The following is a 20,441-nucleotide window of genomic DNA, read 5'->3' as shown; positions in this document are numbered from 1 at the left end:
TCCCTCAAAGACACTGGCGGTCACCACACCCCTCTGACTTTCAGGTATGAGTCGGACCATATAATCTCACTAAAACACTAGTAACACAATACGCAGATAAGGGATTTTCCAGAATTATCCTAGTAAATGTGTCTAATAACATCTGAATCGCTCCCACTGCCCTCGTCTTTTTTTCCCTTTTTTTTCTAGTCCTTCACTCTCACTTTCCTCATCCACAAATCTTTCATCCTCGCTCAAATTAATGGGGAAATTGTCGCTTTCTCGGTCCGAATCGCTCTCGCTGCTGGTGGCCATGATTGTAAACAATGTTCAGATGTGAGGAGCTCCACAACCCGTGACATCACGCGCACATCGTCTGCTACTTCCGGTACAGGCAAAGCTTTTTTTTTATTAGCGACCAAAAGTTGCCAACTTTATCATGGATGTTCTCTACTAAATCCTTTCAGCAAAAATATGGCAATATCGCGAAATGATCAAGTATGACACATAGAATGGACCTGCTATCCCCGTTTAAATAACATCTCATTTCAGTAGGCCTTTACATGTGAAAGTTGATCGTGGTTTTTTTCACTCTCACTTTCCTCATCCACAAATCCCACTGACCTCTCTTCTTTTTTTTCCTAGTCCTTCACTCTCACTTTCCTCATCCACAAATCCCTTATTTTTTTTTCCTAGTCCTTCACTCTCACTTTCCTCATCCACATATCTTTCATCCTCGCTCAAATTAATCGGGAAATTGTCGCTTTCTCGGTCCGAATCGCTCTCCCTGCTGGTGGCCATGATTGTAAACAATGTTCAGATGTGAGGAGCTCCACAACCCGTGACGTCACGCGCACATCGTCTGCTACTTCCGGTACAGGCAAAGCTTTTTTTTTTATTAGCGACCAAAAGTTGCGAACTTTATCGTTGATGTTCTCTACTAAATCCTTTCAGCAAAAATATGGCAATATCGCGAAATGATCAAGTATGACACATAGAACGGACCTGCTATCCCCGTTTAAATAAGAAAATCTAATTTCAGTAGGCCTTTAAATGTGAAAGTCGATCGTGGTTTTTTTCACTCTCACTTTATTCATCCACAAATCCCACTGACCTCTCTTCTTTTTTTTCCCTAGTCTTTCACTCTCACTTTCCTCATCCACGAATCTTTCATCCTCGCTCAAATTAATGGGGAAATTGTCGCTTTCTCGGTCCGAATCGCTCTCACTGCTGGTGGCCGTGATTGTAAACAATGTTCAGATGTGAGGAGCTCCACAACCCGTGACGTCACACGCACATCGTCTGCTACTTCCGGTACAGGCAAAGCTTTTTTTTAATTAGCGACCAAAAGTTGCGAACTTTATCGTCGATGTTCTCTACTAAATCCTTTCAGCAAAAATATGGCAATATCGCGAAATGATCAAGTATGACACATAAAATGGACCTGCTATCCCCGTTTATATAAGAAAATATCATTTCAGTAGGCCTTTAAAGTTGTTTATACGGCCACCCTCAGTGTGACCTGTATGGCTGTTGACCAAGTATGCATTGCATTCACTTGTGTGTGTGTGTGTGTGTGTGTGTGTGTGTGTGTGTGTGTGTGTGTGTGTGTGTAAAAGGTCGCAAGAAAATCTCATTTCAGTAGGCCTTTAAATGAATACATGAATTAAATGAAGTTGTATTCCTGTCGAAACAGAAGGTAAATGATAGTCACACACACACTAGGTGTGGGGAAAATATTCTCTGCATTTGACCCATCACCTTGTTTACCCCCTGGGAGGTGAGGGGAGCAGTGAGCAGCAGCGGTGGCCACGCCCGGGAATCATTTTTGGTGATTTAACCCCCAATTCCAACCCTTGATGCTGAGTGCCAAGCAGGGAGGTAATGGCTCCCATTTTTATAGTCTTTGGCAGGCCTGGGCAATTATTTTAACTCGGGGGCCACATTTAGAGAAAAAAAATGTGTCTGGGGGCCACTATATCTATTTTTACGAACACTGTTATAAAACATCACAATAATATCTTGATTGATTCCAACCATTGAAATACTTTGCATAGTTGAAGACTCACGGCCATTAGAAAACATGACTGCACATCATAATAGCAGCTACACTTTCCATCTTAAAGATCTAAGTCCTTAATTCGCCAAGGTCTGGACTAGACCGTCTTGATCCACAACGCTGTCTCCTCTAAGCCCTGGCTCTCCCCATGGATCTTTGCTGATCCCCCTCCTCTTCACTCTACTGACCTTTGACTGCACAGCTAAACACCCCAGCTACTTTATTGTGAAGACTACACTTTGTGACACAAGTCTGGACCGCCTTGACCTAAAGGAGTTCCCCGGGGCTGAAAACACAGTTTTTTAAAAAGAAATCGTGATTTGACTCAACAGAACAACAACAATGCAAACATATCATACATCTAAAGAAATAATTATGTTCTTGAATACATATTTTTGAAAGTCCACTATGGACTAGACTCTCACATTATTATGTTAGATCCACTATGGACTGGACTCTCACATTATTATGTTAGATCCACTATGGACTGGACTTTCACACTATTATGTTAGATCCACTATGGACTGGACTCTCACAATATTATGTTAGATCCACTATGGACTGGACTCTCACAATATTATGCTAGATCCACTATGGACTGGACTTTCACACTATGAGGTTAGATCCACTATGGACTGGACTCTCACTATTATGTTAGATCCACTATGGACTGGACTCTCACTATTATGTTAGATCCACTATGGACTGGACTTTCACAATATTATGTTAGATCCACTATGGACTGGACTCTCACAATATTATGTTAGATCCACTATGGACTGGACTTTCACACTATAATGTTAGATCCACTATGGACTGGACTCACACACTATTATGTTAGATCCACTATGGACTGGACTCTCACAATATTATGTTAGACCCACTATGGACTGGACTCTCACAATATTATGTTAGATCCACTATGGACTGGACTCTCACAATATTATGTTAGACCTACTATGGACTGGACTCTCACAATATTATGTTAGATCCACTATGGACTGGACTCTCACAATATTGTGTTAGACCCACTATGGACTGGACTCTCACAATATTATGTTAGATCCACTATGGACTGGACTCTCACAATATTGTGTTAGACCCACTATGGACTGGACTCTCACAATATTATGTTAGACCCACTATGGACTGGACTCTCACAATATTATGTTAGATCCACTATGGACTGGACTCTCACAATATTATGTTAGACCCACTATGGACTGGACTCTCACAATATTATGTTAGATCCACTATGGACTGGACTCTCACAATATTATGTTAGACCTACTATGGACTGGACTCTCACAATATTATGTTAGATCCACTATGGACTGGACTCTCACAATATTGTGTTAGACCCACTATGGACTGGACTCTCACAATATTATGTTAGACCCACTATGGACTGGACTCTCACAATATTATGTTAGACCCACTATGGAATGGACTATAAAATGGTGGCTTAGTGGGCAGACTCAGCTCAGCTCAAAGGCCAGCGAGAAGAGGTAGGTCTTAAGAAGGGTTTTGAAAACCCCTAGGCTCTGGGCTGACCTAATGCGGAGGTCATTGTCCTGTTAAAACACCCAACTGTGCCCAAGACCCAACCTCCGGGCTGATGGTTTTAGGTTGTCCTGAAGAATTTGGAGGTAATCCTTCTTTTTCATTGTCCCATTTAAAGCACCAGTTCCATTGGCACCAAAACAGACCCATAATGTAATACTACCACCACCATGCTTGACGGTAGGATTGGTGTTTCTGGGATTAAAGGCCTCACCTGTCATGTCTTTGTGATCATGTTTTGTTTAGTTGTGTTCGATTACTTCAAGACTCCATCAGTTCCTGTTTTTTCACTCCATTGTTTTGTTTCCATGCCTACCAATCAGTTCACCTGTCCTTACGACTCACGCACCTGATTCATTTGAACTCACACACCTGTTTTCAAGCACCACAGCACTATTTAAGCCTGTAGTTGCCAGGCAGTCAGCCTCTACACACCCTTGCTCCATGCTGATGATCCATGCTCTTTTCTCGTTGCTCGTAAGTTTTGTTATTCATGCCAAAGTTTGTAAGTTTTGTTTTATGTCCATAGTTTATGTTGTAGTAATAGTTTTGTTTCATATTGTCACGACGAGGACTGTGGTGCGGTTTGTTGTCCCCTGGTGCAAAGCGACTGGATCGGACAAGATGTGAAGGTAACGACATCTTTTAATCTCAACTCGAATAAAGAAACCAACGTAAGGCGCCCACAGCGCAAGGTACAAAACTTGACTATGAAAACAAAAACTTGCACTAAGGCAAAACTATGGACATAAAACGAAACCTGCAAACTATGGCATGAATTAAGAACACTTACTTGGAACAAGAAAAGAGCATGAATAACAAGGGTGTTTAGAAGGTGATGTCGCCAGGTTGACTGCCTGGCAACTGCAGGCTTAAATAGTGCTGTGGTGATTAACATGTGCATGATTTCAAATGAATCAGGTGCGTGACATGAGGACAGGTGAAAACCAATGGGTTGTCATGGAAACAAGGAGAGTGAAAAAACAGGAACTGATGGAGTCTTGAAGTAACATAACACAACTAAACAAAACACGACACATATTATAACATACCCACCTTATAATTAAAAACAATGAAACTATGGACATAAAACAAAACCTGCAAACTATGGCATGAATTAAGAAAACTTAGTTGGAACAAGGAAAGAGCATGAAAAAAGAAGCATGAATAACAAGAGTGTGTAGAGTGTGATGTCGCCAGGCTGACTGCCTGGCAACCGCAGGCTTAAATAGTGCTGTGGTGATTAACAGGTGCATGAGTCCAAATGATTCAGGTGCGTGACATGAGGACAGGTGAAAACTGATGGGTTGTCATGGAAACAAGGGAGTGAAAAAACAGGAACTGATGGAGTCTTGAAGTAACATAACACAACTAAACAAAACATGACACATATTATAACATACATACCTTATAATTAAAAACAATGAAACTATGGACATAAAACAAAACCTGCAAACTATGGCATGAATTAAGAAAACTTACTTGGAACAAGAAAAGAGCATGAAAAAAGCAGCATGAATAACAAGGGTGTGTAGAGGGTGATGTCGCCAGGCTGACTGCCTGGCAACTGCAGGCTTAAATTGTGCTGTGGTGATTAACAGGTGCATGAGTCCAAATGATTCAGGTGCGTGACATGAGGACAGGTGAAAACTGATGGGTTGTCATGGAAACAAGGGAGTGAAAAAACAGGAACTGATGGAGTCTTGAAGTAACATAACACAACTAAACAAAACACGACACATATTATAACATACACACCTTATAATTAAAAACAATGAGAATGAGAAGAATAAAAAATAAAAGTGTTCCATCCAATTTCTATACCACTTTTTCTTTTAGGATCACAGGGAAGCAGGCGCTTATCCCAGCTGACTTTGGGGCAATGGGAGGGTTAGGGTTAACATGACAACTATTCACACACGTTTATACCGATACATTTAGCGATCTCCTATTTGTTCCTGTTTTTTCACTCTCCTTGTTTCCATGACAACCCATTGGTTTTCACCTGTCCTCATGTCACGCACCTGATTCATTTGAACTCATGCACCTGTTAATCACCACAGCACTATTTAAGCCTGCAGTTGCCAGGCAGTCAGCCTGGCGACGTTTTATAAACAGTCGAAAGTCATCCCAAAAGAAAAGCCACAAATTTTTTTTACAGATATTTCCACTCGGCTTGTGACGTACTATGTTTGTATGTTTTCTCCAGAAATGGATCGGCAAAACGGATTCTATCGGCACGTCGACGTCCAGGACCACGTTCACTACATCGTGGCCTTTTTTGTCCTGGTGATCGGAACAGTGGGGGTGACCGGCAACGCCCTGGTCATGTATGCATTCTTCTGGTAAGACAGAATATTTTCTTCGCTTAGCTTGTCTTTATTGTTGACTTCATTCTTCAGGCAAATGCAGGCAAGACAACAAAATACAATACGGTATTTTTCGGATTATAAATCGCAGTTTTTTTTTCATAGTTTGCCGGGGGTGCGACATACCGTATTTCCTTGAGTTGCCGCCGGGTTTATAGTATGCGCCTGGCTAGAATTACTGTCGGGTCAAACTCGTTTCGCAAAATAATTAGCGCATGCTTAGCATTACCGCCGGCTCAGGATTAACGCCGGATCAAACTTCCATCCATCCATCCATCCATCTTCTTCCGCTTATCCGAGGTCGGGTCGCGGGGGCAACAGCCTAAGCAGGGAAGCCCAGACTTCCCTCTCCTTCGTCTAGCTCTTCCCGGGGGATCCCGAGGCGTTCCCAGGCCGGCCGGGAGACATAGTCTTCCCAACGTGTCCTGGGTCTTCCCCGTGGCCTCCTACCAGCTGGACGTGCCCTAAACACCTCCCTAGGGAGGCGTTCGGGTGGCATCCTGACCAGATGCCCGAACCACCTCATCTGGCTCCTCTCGATGTTGAGTAGCAGCGGCTTTACTTTGAGCTCCTCCCGGATGGCAGAGCTTCTCACCCTATCTCTAAGGGAGAGACCTGGAAACTCATTTCGGCCGCTTGTACCCGTGATCTTATCCTTTCGGTCATGACCCAAAGCTCATGACCATAGGTGAGGATGGGAACGTAGATCGACCGGTAAATTGAGAGCTTTGCCTTCCGGCTCAGCTCCTTCTTCACCACAACGGATCGGTACAACGTCCGCATTACTGAAGACGCCGCACCGATCCGCCTGTCGATCTCACCATCCACTCTTCCCTCACTCGTGAACAAGACTCCTAGGTACTTGAACTCCTCCACTTGGGGCAGGGTTTCCTCCCCAACCCGGAGATGGCACTCCACCCTTTCCCGGGCGAGAACCGTGGACTCGGACTTGGTTTTTGTTGCACTCCAACATAATGTTGGCCGACAAGGACAACAAATATGAGCCAATAAATCATTTAATATGTCCCAGTCCCTCAACCCTCAACCCAACCTAACCCCGACCTTGCTTTTGAATAAAGCGTGACTCATTGTGGCTGGCATGTCATCCCAGTAATATAAAACTATGGCTTTTCAGTGGAGAAGCTCCGACTGAAAAAAGCTCATTCTCCGAAACTTGGCTTTCATGTGATACTGTGTGGGAAAGGCTAATATTGAAAGATGTACTAATATTTGCAATGCCGGCTGGATAAAAAAAACAAAAAAAAACAGCGTGTTCTGGGATCTGCACATGGTTCAAAAACAATGTCACAAACCGCAGACGGAAAGATGGTCTTTGCAGCAAATCCGCTGGCATTCAATTACAGGAAACCCCAGAGTGATTTGCAAATGCTAAAGGACGAATCAATAAGCGTATTTCAATACTCCTTCACACCCTTTTGAAATATTTACAGCGAACAGCGAAAACACCTGGATGATGAATAATGTATGTGTTCTGTAAAAAAAAAATATATATATATATTACTGTGGGGTATGTTGTCATAACAGAAGATACAAACTCACTGTAACAGATTTTTGTAATACGCTCCAAAAAATTACCCGCTTTAAGTGAAAGCCATGTAGTAGAAGTACAAACCCTGTTTCCATATGAGTTGGGAAATTGTGTTAGATGTAAATATAAACAAAATAAAATGATTTGCAAATCATTTTCAACCCATATTCAGTTGAATATGCAACAAAGACAACATATTTGATGTTCAAACTGATAAAAAAAAATTATTTTTTTGCAAATAATCATTAACTTTAGAATTTGATGCCAGCAAAACGTGACAAAGTTGGGAAAGGTGGCAATAAATACTGATAAAGTTGAAGAATGCTCATCTAACACTTACTGTGACTAAAGTGTTGACAAGGCTTTGCAGACTAAAGATCATTTGACTGAGACTGACCTCAAAAGAATTTAGTCGATTATCGTCCGTTACAGGACCTGGGCTTTCCTATAGAATATAAAACATGAAATAATAAAATCCCAGGGGTGTATAAAACATTAGCCCTAATAGGCTGAAGGCAACCTCCTGATGGCATTTTTCAACTCCTCCAAATGGCAGTAACCACAATAATTAATGTTATGTAATTAAGAGCAGGTTTTTTGGCTCGTCAATTACAAACCCTGTTTCCATATAAGTTGGGAAATTGTGTTAGATGTAAATATAAACGGAATACTATCCTTTTCAACCCATATTCAGTTGAATATGCTACAAAGACAACATATTTGATGTTCAAACTGATAAAAAAAATATTTTTTTTTGCAAATAATCATTAACTTTAGAATTTGATGGCAGCAAAACGTGACAAAGAAGTTGGGAAAGGTGGCAATAAATACTGATAAAGTTGAGGAATGCTCATCAAACACTTATTTGGAACATCCCACAGGTGTGCAGGCTAATTGGGAACAGGTGGGTGCCATGATTGGGTATAAAAACAGCTTCCCAAAAAATGCTCAGTCTTTCACAAGAAAGGATGGGGCGAGGTACACCCCTTTGTCCACAACTGCGTGAGCAAATAGTCAAACAGTTTAAGAACAACGTTTCTCAAAGTGACATTGCAAGTAATTTAGGGATTTCAACATCTACGGTCCATAATATCATTAAAAGGTTCAGAGAATCTGGAGAAATCACTCCACGTAAGCAACATGGCCGAAAACCAACATTAAATGACCGTGACCTTTGATCCCTCAGACAGCACTGTATCAAAAACTGACATCAATCTCTAAAATATATCACTACATGGGCTCAGGAACACTTCAGAAAACCACCGTCACTAAATACAGTCGGTCGCTACATCTGTAAGTGCAAGTTAAAGCTCTACTATGCAAAGCGAATGCCATTTATCAACAACATCCAGAAACGCCGCCGGCTTCTCTGGGCCCGAGATCATCTATGATGGACTGATGCAAAGTGGAAAAGTGTTCTGTGGTCTGACGAGTCCACATTTCAAATTGTTTTGGGAAATATTCGACATCGTGTCATCCGGACCAAAGGGGAAGCGAACCATCCAGACTGCTATCGACGCAAAGTTCAAAAGCCAGCATCTGTGATGGTATGGGGGTGCATTAGTGCCCAAGGTATGGGTAACTTACACATCTGTGAAGGCACCATTAATGCTGAAAGGTACATACAGGTTTTGGAACAACATATACTGCCATCCAAGCGCCGTCTTTTTCATGGACGCCCCTGCTTATTTCAGCAAGACAATGCCAAGCCACATTCAGCACGTGTTACAACAGCGTGGCTCCGTAAAAAAAGAGGGCGGGTACTTTCCTGGCCCGCCTGCAGTCCAGAGCTGTCTCCCATGGAAAATGTGTGGCGCATTATGAAGCGTAAAATACGACAGCGGAGACCCCGGACTGTTGAACAACTGAAGCTCTACATAAGACAAGAATGGGAAAGAATTCCACTTTCAAAGCTTCAACAATTAGTTTCCTCAGTTCCCAAATGTTTATTGAGTTAAAAGAAAAGGTGATGTAACACAGTGGTGAACATGCCCTTTCCCAACTACATTGGCACGTGTTATTATTTGCAAAAAAAAATAAAGTTTATGAGTTTGATTATTAAATATCTTGTCTTTGTAGTGCATTCAACTGAATATGGGTTGAAAAGGATTTGCAAATCATTGTATTCCGTTTATATTTACATCTAACACAATTTCCCAACTCATATGGAAACGGGGTTTGTAGATTTTCCCCCCACCATTTTTTCTGGGTTCATTCACTATATATATATTTTTTGTTTACACTGTCTTTTCATTTACACAATTTTTTTTTATTTGCTGTGCATGTTATTTTGTTTACAGGTTGTTGTTTTTGTCATGTTTTTTTTTCATTAACAGTAGTGTACAGTACGTGTTTTTTTCATTTCTTATGTATGTCTTAAGTCTGTAAAACCCTTTTTTTCCTCAGACAGGTATTAACATTTTCTCACATTTGGTAAATGGGTTATATTTGTATGCGCTTTTCTACCTTTAAAGCGCTTTGACAATATTTGCACATTCACCCATTCCACATTAAACACTCTCAAAGGTCAAACCTTTGTGGATTTTTCCAAAAAATAAGTACAATACACTACTGTATTAAAGAATGAAACCAAAGATAAGAACCTGTTTTGTAGACCTCTAGGATTTTTTTGGACCTAGAAATAAACCCGGGTTTATCATAAAGCCCGCAGCATTTCCAGAGATAACCGGAGTCACACAATCCTGCGCTTTTGGCTTCTTCCTGCATTGGGAAAGGTGCGAGAGGGCATTCGTATCCAAAATAAAGCGGTCTCATTCATATTAAAAACTTGTTTATGATTATATAACCCAGTCCCCCTCCCCAGCCACAGTACTTATGTACTGTACAGCACACATGACATGAGAGACGATTGATTGACAATGGTCTACAGTCCTTTAGCGAATCAGGACGCAGAACACATTCATACGCTGTAAAAAAAAAAAAAAAAAAAAAATCATGCGACACTATAAAAAAATTACACACACGTACACAGACACACAAAAATCAGTGTAACAGCGAGGCCATGTAAAGTGAACCGTGTTGTAGAAACGTGCAAAACTACACAATTGCATTTTTTCCCCAAGGTTTGAAACCTACTACTTTAGCCTATTTGGGTTGAATGTCCAAAACATAATAGAAATCAATCAATCAATGTTTATTTATATAGCCCTAAGCCACAAGTGTCTCAAAGGGCTGCACAAGCCACAACGACATCCGCGGTACAGAGCCCACATAAGGGCAAGGAAAAAACTCACCCCAGTGGGACGTCGGTGACAATGACTGTGAGAAACCTTGGAGAGGACCGCATCTGAGGGCAACTCCATATTCAGTTGAATGCACTACAAAGAAAAGATATTTGATGTTAGAACTCATAATTTATTTCTTTTTGCAAATAATAATTAACTTAGAATTTCATGGCTGCAACACGTGCCAAAGTAGTTGGGAAAGGGCATGTTCACCACTGTGTTGCATCACCTTTTCTTTTAACAACACTCAATAAACGTTTGGGAACTGAGGAAACTAATCGTTGAAGCTTTGAAAGTGGAATTCTTTCCCATTCTTGTTTTATGTAGAGCTTCAGTCGTTGAACAGTCAGGGGTCTCCGCTGTCGTCTTTTACGCCAGTGGTCCCCAACCACCGGGCCGCAGAAGAATTTTTTATTAATTTTTACTTAAAATTTTTTTTTTTTTTTTTAAATTAAATCAACACAAAAAACACAATATACACTTACAATTAGTGCACCAACCACAAAAACCTCCCTTTTTCATGACAAAAACCTCCCTTTTTCATGACAAAGATAAAATTAAAAAAAATAAAAATAAAGGATTCCCCCCCAAATTATTAAGCGTTGACCGGTCCGCAAATACAAAAAGGTTGGGGACCACGGTTTTACGCCGCATAATGCGCCACACATTTTCAACGGGAGACAGGTCTGGACTGCAGGCGGGCCAGGAAAGTACCCGCAGTCTTTTTTTTTTTACGACACGTGCTGAATGTGGCTTGGCATTGTCTTGCTGAAATAAGCAGGGGCGTCCATGAAAAAGACGGCACTTAGATTGCAGCATATGTTGATGAAAATGATCTGCAAATCATTGTATTCCGTTTATATTTACATCTAACACAATTTCCCAACTCATATGGAAACGGGGTTTGTATTTCAATGGTTGGAATCTGCGCTTTTGCATGATAGTTTAGTGACTAGTGTTGTCCTGATACCAATGTTATTGGTACTTTTCGATACTTTTCTAAATAAAGGGGACCAGAAAAAATTGCATTATTGGCTTTATTTTAACAAAATATCTTAGGGTGTGGCGGACCGGTACTTTTCAGAGGCGGTATGGTACCGAATATGATTCATTAGTATTGCGGTACTATACTAATACCAATATACCGTACAACCCTACTAGTTACTATGGTTATCTACGTCACGGCAGGTCAAAAGAGGCACCAAGCAGTGTGGGTGGGGAGCGTTTCCACAGAGTGTTTCCAGAGCAGCCAGCCTGAAATGTGGGTGTCAGGGACAGACGTGGAAGGAGATTTTTAAAAGAAAGTTCTAAAGCTTAGTGATACATCACATATATCAGATTGTAGATGTTTTTTGTTTTTTTTTACCCTCCACGTTCATATTTCGCCGTGTTTTTTGCATTTTTGTTGCATTTTTTCTTGATTGTAAAATATGTCAATTGACAACGGGTGTGATGTTCATATGTTCTCAATATTCAGGGTTTTATCGTTCATAGAAAAAACTTAAATTCCATTCCGTTTTTAAGGCGGTCTGTCATAACATTTTTAGCATTCAATCAGACTTTATTGTGAGGTTTTGTATTAGTGTTCCTAAAAATAGATATACCGGCCCCCAGACACATTTTTTTCTCTAAATGTGGCCCCCGAGTCATAATAATTGCCCGGGCCTGCAGTATAAGCAACATGGAATGGAATGGAAATGATTTATTGTCAATCCTATCTTGCCGATTGTATTGTACCATATGTCCCGGCAAGAAATCTGCGTTCAAAGGACTCCGGCTTATTAGTGATTCCCAAAGCCCAAAAAAAGTCTGCGGGCTATAGAGCTTTTTCATTTCGGGCTCCAGTACTCTGGAATGCCCTCCCGGTAACAGTTCGAGATGCCACCTCAGTAGAAGCATTTAAGTCTCACCTTAAAACTCATTTGTATACTCTAGCCATTAAATAGACTCCCTTTTTAGACCAGTTGATCTGCCGTTTCTTTTCTTTTTCTCCTATGTCCCACTCTCCCTTGTGGAGGGGGTCCGGTCCGATCCGATCCGGTGGCCATGTACTGCTTGCCTGTGTATCGGCTGGGGACATCTCTGCGCTGCTGATCCGCCTCCGCTTGGGATGGTTTCCTGCCGGCTCCGCTGTGAACGGGACTCTCGCTGCTGTGTCGGATCCGCTTTGGACTGGACTCTCGCGACTGTGTTGGATCCATTATGGATTGAACTTTCACAGTATCATGTTAGACCCGCTCGACATCCATTGCTTTCCTCCTCTCCAAGGTTCTCATAGTCATCATTGTCACCGATGTCCCACTGGGTGTGAGTTTTCCTTGCCCTTATGTGGGCCTACCGAGGATGTCGTAGTGGTTTGTGCAGCCCTTTGAGACACTAGTGATTTAGGGCTATATAAGTAAACATTGATTGATTGATTGATTGATTGAATTCTTAACATGCACAAGACACATAAGAACTGAAAAGTACATTTTCGGAAGAGCCGACATACGTTACAGGGAGACAAAACGGGACCGCCCGCCAACGGATCAGCCATTTTTACGGCGCTCCTTTAAAAAAGGTGGGAAAAAGGTGATATTGGGAAAGGAGGGAAGAGTAAAAAAATATCAGTCAAAGGCTGAGTCTAGGGGAAAAAAAACTCATTTGCAATGCACACAAACATGTTACATTTAATCACGACAATTCGCACATGGGGGGTTTGGAGCTTTGGAAGGCCCCGGGGGGAAAAAACAAGCGGTGGTGAAGGCGTAGGGTGTTGGATGTGTGCCCAATTGCCTTGGGTGTGATGGTCTAATGTTTTTGTAGACTGAGGCCGATCTGAAAAAGTTTGACTCCAGGTGTCGTTGAGAAGGAAGGGAGGTCAAAAGCGTCTATCATTGAGGTGTCCTTGGGGGTGTTTGTCAGAACAGCCTGGTCCTAGCGTCAAGGCCATTCAAGGGAGTCAAATCATAGATGGGGACGGCGTGGCGCAGTGGGGAGAGTGGCCGTGCGCAACCCGAGCATCCCTGGTTCAATTCCCACCTAGTACCAACCTCGTCACGTCCGTTGTGTCCTGAGCAAGACACTTCACCCTTGCTCCTGATGGGTGCTGGTTGGCGCCTTGCATGGCAGCTCCCTCCATCAGTGTGTGAATGTGTGTGTGAATGGGTAAATGTGGAAGTAGTGTCAAAGCGCTTTGAGTACCTTGAAGGTAGAAAAGCGCTATACGAGTACAACCCATTTATCATTTATTAGAATGTTTGTTTTTCGCGAACAGACAAAACAATGGCTTGTCTGCTCTTCGGCTCTCTCATATTCAATTCAATCTTCCTTTTCAGCAAACTTCTCCATGATGTGATCCATCTTGCGATTTAGTTCAGAAATCGCCACAGTCTGTGTTCCCACAGCCCTGCCCAAACCTTGAGTGGCTGCCATCGTCTTACGAATTTGACGATACACCAGAGCAATGCCCAGCCCAATAAGCAGGTGCCCCGCAATCACGGTTCCAAATAGGTAGATGTCTTCCACGTCCAAAAGCATCTATCATTGAGGTGTCCTTGGGGGTGTTTGTCAGAACAGCCTGGTCCTAGCGTCAAGGCCATTCAAGGGAGTCAAATCATAGATTAGAATGTTTGTTTTTCGCGAACAGACAAAACAATGGCTTGTCTGTTCTTCGGCTCTTTCAAATTCAATTCAATCTTCCCTTTCAGCAAACTTCTCCATGATCTGATCCATCTTGCGATTTAGTTCAGAAATCGCCACAGTCTGTGTTCCCACAGCCCTGCCCAAACCTTGAGTGGCTGCCATCGTCTTACGAATTTGACGATACACCAGCCCAATAAGCAGGTGCCCCACAATCACGGTTCCAAATAGGTAGATGTCTTCCACGTCCAAAAGCATCCATCATTGAGGTGTCCTTGGGGGTGTTTTTCAGAACAGCCTGGTCCTAGCGTCAAGGCCATTCAAGGGAGTCAAATCATAGATTAGAATGTTTGTTTTTCGCGAACAGACAAAACAATGGCTTGTCTGTTCTTCGGCGTTCTCAAATTCAATTCAATCTTCCTTTTCAGCAAACTTCTCCATGATGTGATCCATCTTGCGATTTAGTTCAGAAATCGCCACAGTCTGTGTTCCCACAGCCCTGCCCAAACCTTGAGTGGCTGCCATCGTCTTACTAATTTGACGATACACCAGCCCAATAAGCAGGTGCCCCACAATCACGGTCCCAAATAGGTAGATGTCTTCCACGTCCAAAAGCATCTATCATTGAGGTGTCCTTGGGGGTGTTTGTCAGAACAGCCTGGTCCTAGCGCCAAGGCCATTTAAGGGAGTCAAATCATAGATTAGAATGTTTGTTTTTCGCGAACAGACAAAACAATGGTTTGTCTGTTCTTTGGCGCTCTCAAATTCAATTCAATCTTCCTTTTCAGCAAACTTCTCCATGATCTGATCCATCTTGCGATTTAGTTCAGAAATCGCCACAGTCTGTGTACCCACAGCCCTGCCCAAACCTTGAGTGGCTGCCATCGTCTTACTAATTTGACGATACACCAGCCCAATAAGCAGGTGCCCCGCAATCACGGTTCCAAATAGGTAGATGTCTTCCACGTCCAAAAGCATCTATCATTGAGGTGTCCTTGGGGGTGTTTTTCAGAACAGCCTGGTCCTAGCGTCAAGGCCATTCAAGGGAGTCACATCATAGATTAGAATGTTTGTTTTTCGCGAACAGACAAAACAATGGCCTGTCTGTTCTTCGGCTCTCTAAAATTCAATTCAATCTTCCTTTTCAGCAAACTTCTCCATGATGTGATCCATCTTGCAATTTAGTTCAGAAATCGCCACAGTCTGGGTTCCCACAGCCCTGCCCAAACCTTGAGTGGCCGCCATCGTCTTACGAATTTGACGATACACCAGAGCAATGCCCAGCCCAATAAGCAGGTGCCCCGCAATCACGGTTCCAAATAGGTAGATGTCTTCCACGTCCAAAAGCATCTATCATTGAGGTGTCCTTGGGGGTGTTTGTCAGAACAGCCTGGTCCTAGCGTCAAGGCCATTCGAGGGAGTCAAATCATAGATTAGAATGTTTGTTTTTCGCGAACAGACAAAACAATGGCTTGTCTGTTCTTCGGCGCTCTCATATTCAATTCAATCTTCCTTTTCTGCAAACTTCTCCATGATGAGATCCATCTTGCAATTTAGTTCAGAAATCGCCACAGTCTGTGTTCCCACAGCCCTGCCCAAACCTTGAGTGGCCGCCATCGTCTTACGAATTTGACGATACACCAGAGCAATGCCCAGCCCAATAAGCAGGTGCCCCGCAATCACGGTTCCAAATAGGTAGATGTCTTCCACGTCCAAAAGCATCTATCATTGAGGTGTCCTTGGGGGTGTTTTTCAGAACAGCCTGGTCCTAGCGTCAAGGCCATTTAAGGGAGTCAAATCATAGATTAGAATGTTTGTTTTTCGCGAACAGACAAAACAATGGCTTGTCTGTTCTTCGGCGCTCTCAAATTCAATTCAATCTTCCTTTTCAGCAAACTTCTCCATGATCCTATCCATCTTGCGATTTAGTTCAGAAATCGCCACAGTCTGTGTTCCCACAGCCCTGCCCAAACCTTGAGTGGCCGCCATCGTCTTACGAATTTGACGATACACCAGAGCAATGCCCAGCCCAATAAGCAGGTGCCCCGCAATCACGGTTCCAAATAGGTAGATGTCTTCCACGTCCAAAAGCATCTATCATTGAGGTGTCCTTGGGGGTGTTTTTCAGAACAGCCTGGTCCTAGCGTCAAGGCCATTCAAGGGAGTCACATCATAGATTAGAATGTTTGTTTTTCGCGAACAGACAAAACAATGGCCTGTCTGTTCTTCGGCTCTCTAAAATTCAATTCAATCTTCCTTTTCAGCAAACTTCTCCATGATGTGATCCATCTTGCAATTTAGTTCATAAATCGCCACAGTCTGGGTTCCCACAGCCCTGCCCAAACCTTGAGTGGCTGCCATCGTCTTACGAATTTGACGATACACCAGCCCAATAAGCAGGTGCCCCGCAATCACGGTCCCAAATAGGTAGATGTCTTCCACGTCCAAAAGCATCTATCATTGAGGTGTCCTTGGGGGTGTTTGTCAGAACAGCCTGGTCCTAGCGTCAAGGCCAATCAAGGGAGTCAAATCATAGATTAGAATGTTTGTTTTTCGCGAACAGACAAAACAATAGCTTGTCTGTTCTTCGGCGCTCTCAAATTCAATTCAATCTTCCTTTTCAGCAAACTTCTCCATGATCTGATCCATCTTGCGATTTAGTTCAGAAATCGCCACAGTCTGTGTTCCCACAGCCCCTGCCCAAACCTTGAGTGGCCGCCATCGTCTTACGAATTTGACGATACACCAGCCCAATAAGCAGGTGCCCCACAATCACGGTTCCAAATAGGTAGATGTCTTCCACGTCCAAAAGCATCTATCATTGAGGTGTCCTTGGGGGTGTTTTTCAGAACAGCCTGGTCCTAGCGTCAAGGCTATTCAAGGGAGTCAAATCATAGGTCAGGATGTTTGTTTTTCGCAAACAGACAAAACAATGGCTTGTCTGTTCTTCGGCGCTCTCAAATTCAATTCAATCTTCCTTTTTAGCAAACTTCTCCATGATCTGATCCATCTTGCAATTTAGTTCAGAAATCGCCACAGTCTGTGTTCCCACAGCCCTGCCCAAACCTTGAGTGGCTGCCATCGTCTTACGAATTTGACGATACACCAGCCCAATAAGCAGGTGCCCCGCAATCACGGTTCCAAATAGGTAGATGTCTTTCCTTATTGCCTCGCGTATTGTGTTCTGCGTGGTTAAATAAACTCAGTACACCGTGTGGCAAAGGAAAATCAGATAAGCGTTGACCCCACCTGCACTTTAGGTGTTAAGAGATCAGCATGAAACAAAGATTAAGTGGTCCGTAGTCCTTCTGTTTTTAGTAGTGGACACGACACTGAGACATGTTTTGTGCATTAAAGTAGAGGCCTCCAGTGAGGCTGGCTTCCCTCAGCGCCACATCACACGTACACTAAAAGCACCCGTGTGACAGCTCGACATACAAATACACTAAAGTGTCGGGCAAAGGGGACACATGGCATTGATGCAACTCTCGGAAGTTGATCCATGAATGTTGTCATTCATCCAGGTCATTTTAATCTCAGGGCATTCAATCGATCGCAACTGGACTGTTTGGTTTGTCTTTAAAATTGTTTTGCCTCTTATCCGGAGTAGACTTCATCAGTTCATGCCCATGGACTTAGATCGGTCAGATCTAGTCTTATTCTTGAATTGGTCAGATCTAGTCTTGCGGCTGGGGCCAAAAACCCAAAGCATTTATACTCCAAAAACTGGGCAAGGATGGTTTCGCCAGAAATAACAAGAACAGAGTGGATGAAGAGGAAAAAGGTAACCGGTCTTGGTCAAGTGGGGGTGACCCCAGGATGTTCGGCCGCACAATACCTCAACACGAACGAGGGGAAATTACACTTCAACGACTGTCGTTAGCTTTGAGAGTAGGATTGATTGTTTGCATGTCGACGGTTGTTGTTCCTCACTACGATAGGGCGAAACCATCCTTGCCCAGGCACACCCTCCCCGTTTTTGGAGTATAAATATTTGGCACCAGCCACTAAGACTAGATCTGACCAACCTAAGTCTATGAGCATGAACTGGTGAAGACTACTGAAGTATTTACACCAGCCACTAGACTAGGTCTGTCCAATCTAAGTCTAAGACTAGATCTGACCAATCTAAGTCTAAGACTAGATCTGACCAATCTAAGCCTATGAGCACAAACTGATGACGCCTACTCAAATGAGAGGTGAAATGTCTTCTAAGACAAACCAAAGAGTCCTGTTGCGATCGATTGAATGCCCTGAGAAAACTCTCTGAAGTATACTGCACATTAAGTTGTGGCTCTAGATCAGTGGTCGGCAACCCGCTGCTCTTTGATCACTCTAATGTGGCTCAGCTGCATACTTGCCGACTCCCCCGATTTTTCTAGGAGGCGTCCAGATTTCAGTGCCTCTCCCAGGAAAAGCTTTCTCCGATTTTCACCCTGACAAGAAAATAGAGGGCGTGCCGTGATAGCAACGCCTTAAACGTCCTCTAAAACATGTCGTCGCGCCCGCTATTACATCATGCTATCTACGTGCCGACCTCGCAACCAGTGCTATCTGCGTGCCGGCCGGTCACATGTAGTATGCTGTCTTTGATAATGGACGCCAGTGAATGCACGGCATACTTAGTCAACGGCCATACAGGTCACACTGAGGGTTGTGATATAAAGAACTTTATATGAGCCAAACTGTGAACCCACACCAAAGAAGATTGACAAAAACATTTTGGGAGAACATCCGCACTGTAACACAACATGAATACAACATAACAAATACCCAGAATCCCATGCATCCCTAACTTTTCCGGGCTATATTATACACTCCCACGAGCGGTTTAGCTCGGTTGGTAGAGTGGCCGTGCGCAGTGGGGAGAGTGGCCATGCGCAACCCGAGCGTCCCTGGTTCAATTCCCACCTAGTACCAACCTCGTCACGTCCGTTGTGTCCTGAGCAAGACACTTCACCCTTGCTCCTGATGGGTGCTGGTTGGCGCCTTGCATGGCAGCTCCCTCCATCAGTGTGTGAATGTGTGTGTGAATGGGTAAATGTGGACGTAGTGTCAAAGCGTTTTGAGTACCTTGAAGGTAGAAAAGCGCTATACAAGTACAACCCATTTATCATTTAACTTGAGGGTTGCAGGTTCGATTCCCGCTTCTGCCAACCTAGTCACTGCCGTTGTGTCCTTGGGCAAGACACTTGACCCACCTGCTCCCAGTGCCACCCACACTGGTTTGAATGTAACTTAGATATTGGGTTTCACTATGTAAAGCTCTTTGAGTCACTTGAGAAAAAGCGCTATATAAATATAATTCACTTCACTTCACTACCAACCCCGCCCACCTCAACCGACGAACGGAGGGTGGGGAAGGTGTGTTAGTGGTAGCGGGGTGTGTAATGTAGCCCTGGAATAGTTAGGGATGCATGGGATTCTGGGTATTTGTTCTGTTGTGTTTATGTCATGTTACAAATTGTGTTTGTCATTCTTGTTTGGTTTGGGTTCACAGTACGGCGCATATTAGTAAGAGTGTTAAAGTTGTTTATACGGCCACCCTCAGTGTGACCTGCATGGCTGTTGACCAAGTATGCCTTGCAGTCACTTACGTGTGTCTGCAGAAGCCACATACAACATGTGACCGGGCTGGCAAGCGGATTGTACAAGTTACAGAGGGCGCTATTGGTAGTGCCACGATAGCACGGCCTTATTATTTTTGTCTGGATGTAAATAAGCTGATTTTCGAGAGAACAGTCACTCTGAAATTCGGTAGACTCGCGGAAAGATTGGGCGGGTTGGCAAGTGTGATGCTGTCAAGGTGCATTCATACAAAACTCGCGGGCCGCACTAACTTTACATTTTCATATTAAGTTGCGGGCCGCGTGTCTGAAACCCCTGATTTATACATAGCACAAAGCAAAAAAAAAAAAACTCTGTATGCAGTGTTATTTCATTATAAATTTCAAAAGAGTTTTGCGGCTCCCATTGTTTTCTTTTTTTTGTGAAACGGGTCAAAATGGCTCTTTGAGTGGTAAAGGTTGGTGACCCTTGCTATTGAGTAATTGGTG

The 20,441-nt window shown here is 43.2% G+C and overlaps 1 protein-coding gene across 5 annotated transcripts in view; it reads left to right on the top strand.

Annotated features, from left to right (window-relative positions):
- The window catches only part of opn4xa (opsin 4xa), a 75,305-nt gene that overhangs the window by 10,286 nt on the left and 44,578 nt on the right, over positions 1 to 20,441 (top strand). For 3 of the 5 annotated variants that reach the window (XM_061875718.1, XM_061875717.1, XM_061875720.1), the window contains exon 2: positions 5,811 to 5,946. In XM_061875718.1, coding sequence (XP_061731702.1) covers positions 5,813 to 5,946 — 134 coding nt within the window. In that variant the 5' untranslated portion in view covers positions 5,811 to 5,812. Of the gene's footprint in view, positions 1 to 5,797; positions 5,947 to 20,441 lie in introns of those variants that run through there. The other 2 variants (XM_061875716.1, XM_061875719.1) reach the window with 1 other exon arrangement.

Source organism: Nerophis ophidion, linkage group LG17 (genome assembly GCF_033978795.1).
Source record: "Nerophis ophidion isolate RoL-2023_Sa linkage group LG17, RoL_Noph_v1.0, whole genome shotgun sequence".
Taxonomy (NCBI): domain Eukaryota; kingdom Metazoa; phylum Chordata; class Actinopteri; order Syngnathiformes; family Syngnathidae; genus Nerophis; species Nerophis ophidion.
The sequence above is the reverse complement of the archived record's forward strand: the minus strand, read 5'-3'. Positions and strand labels throughout refer to the sequence as shown.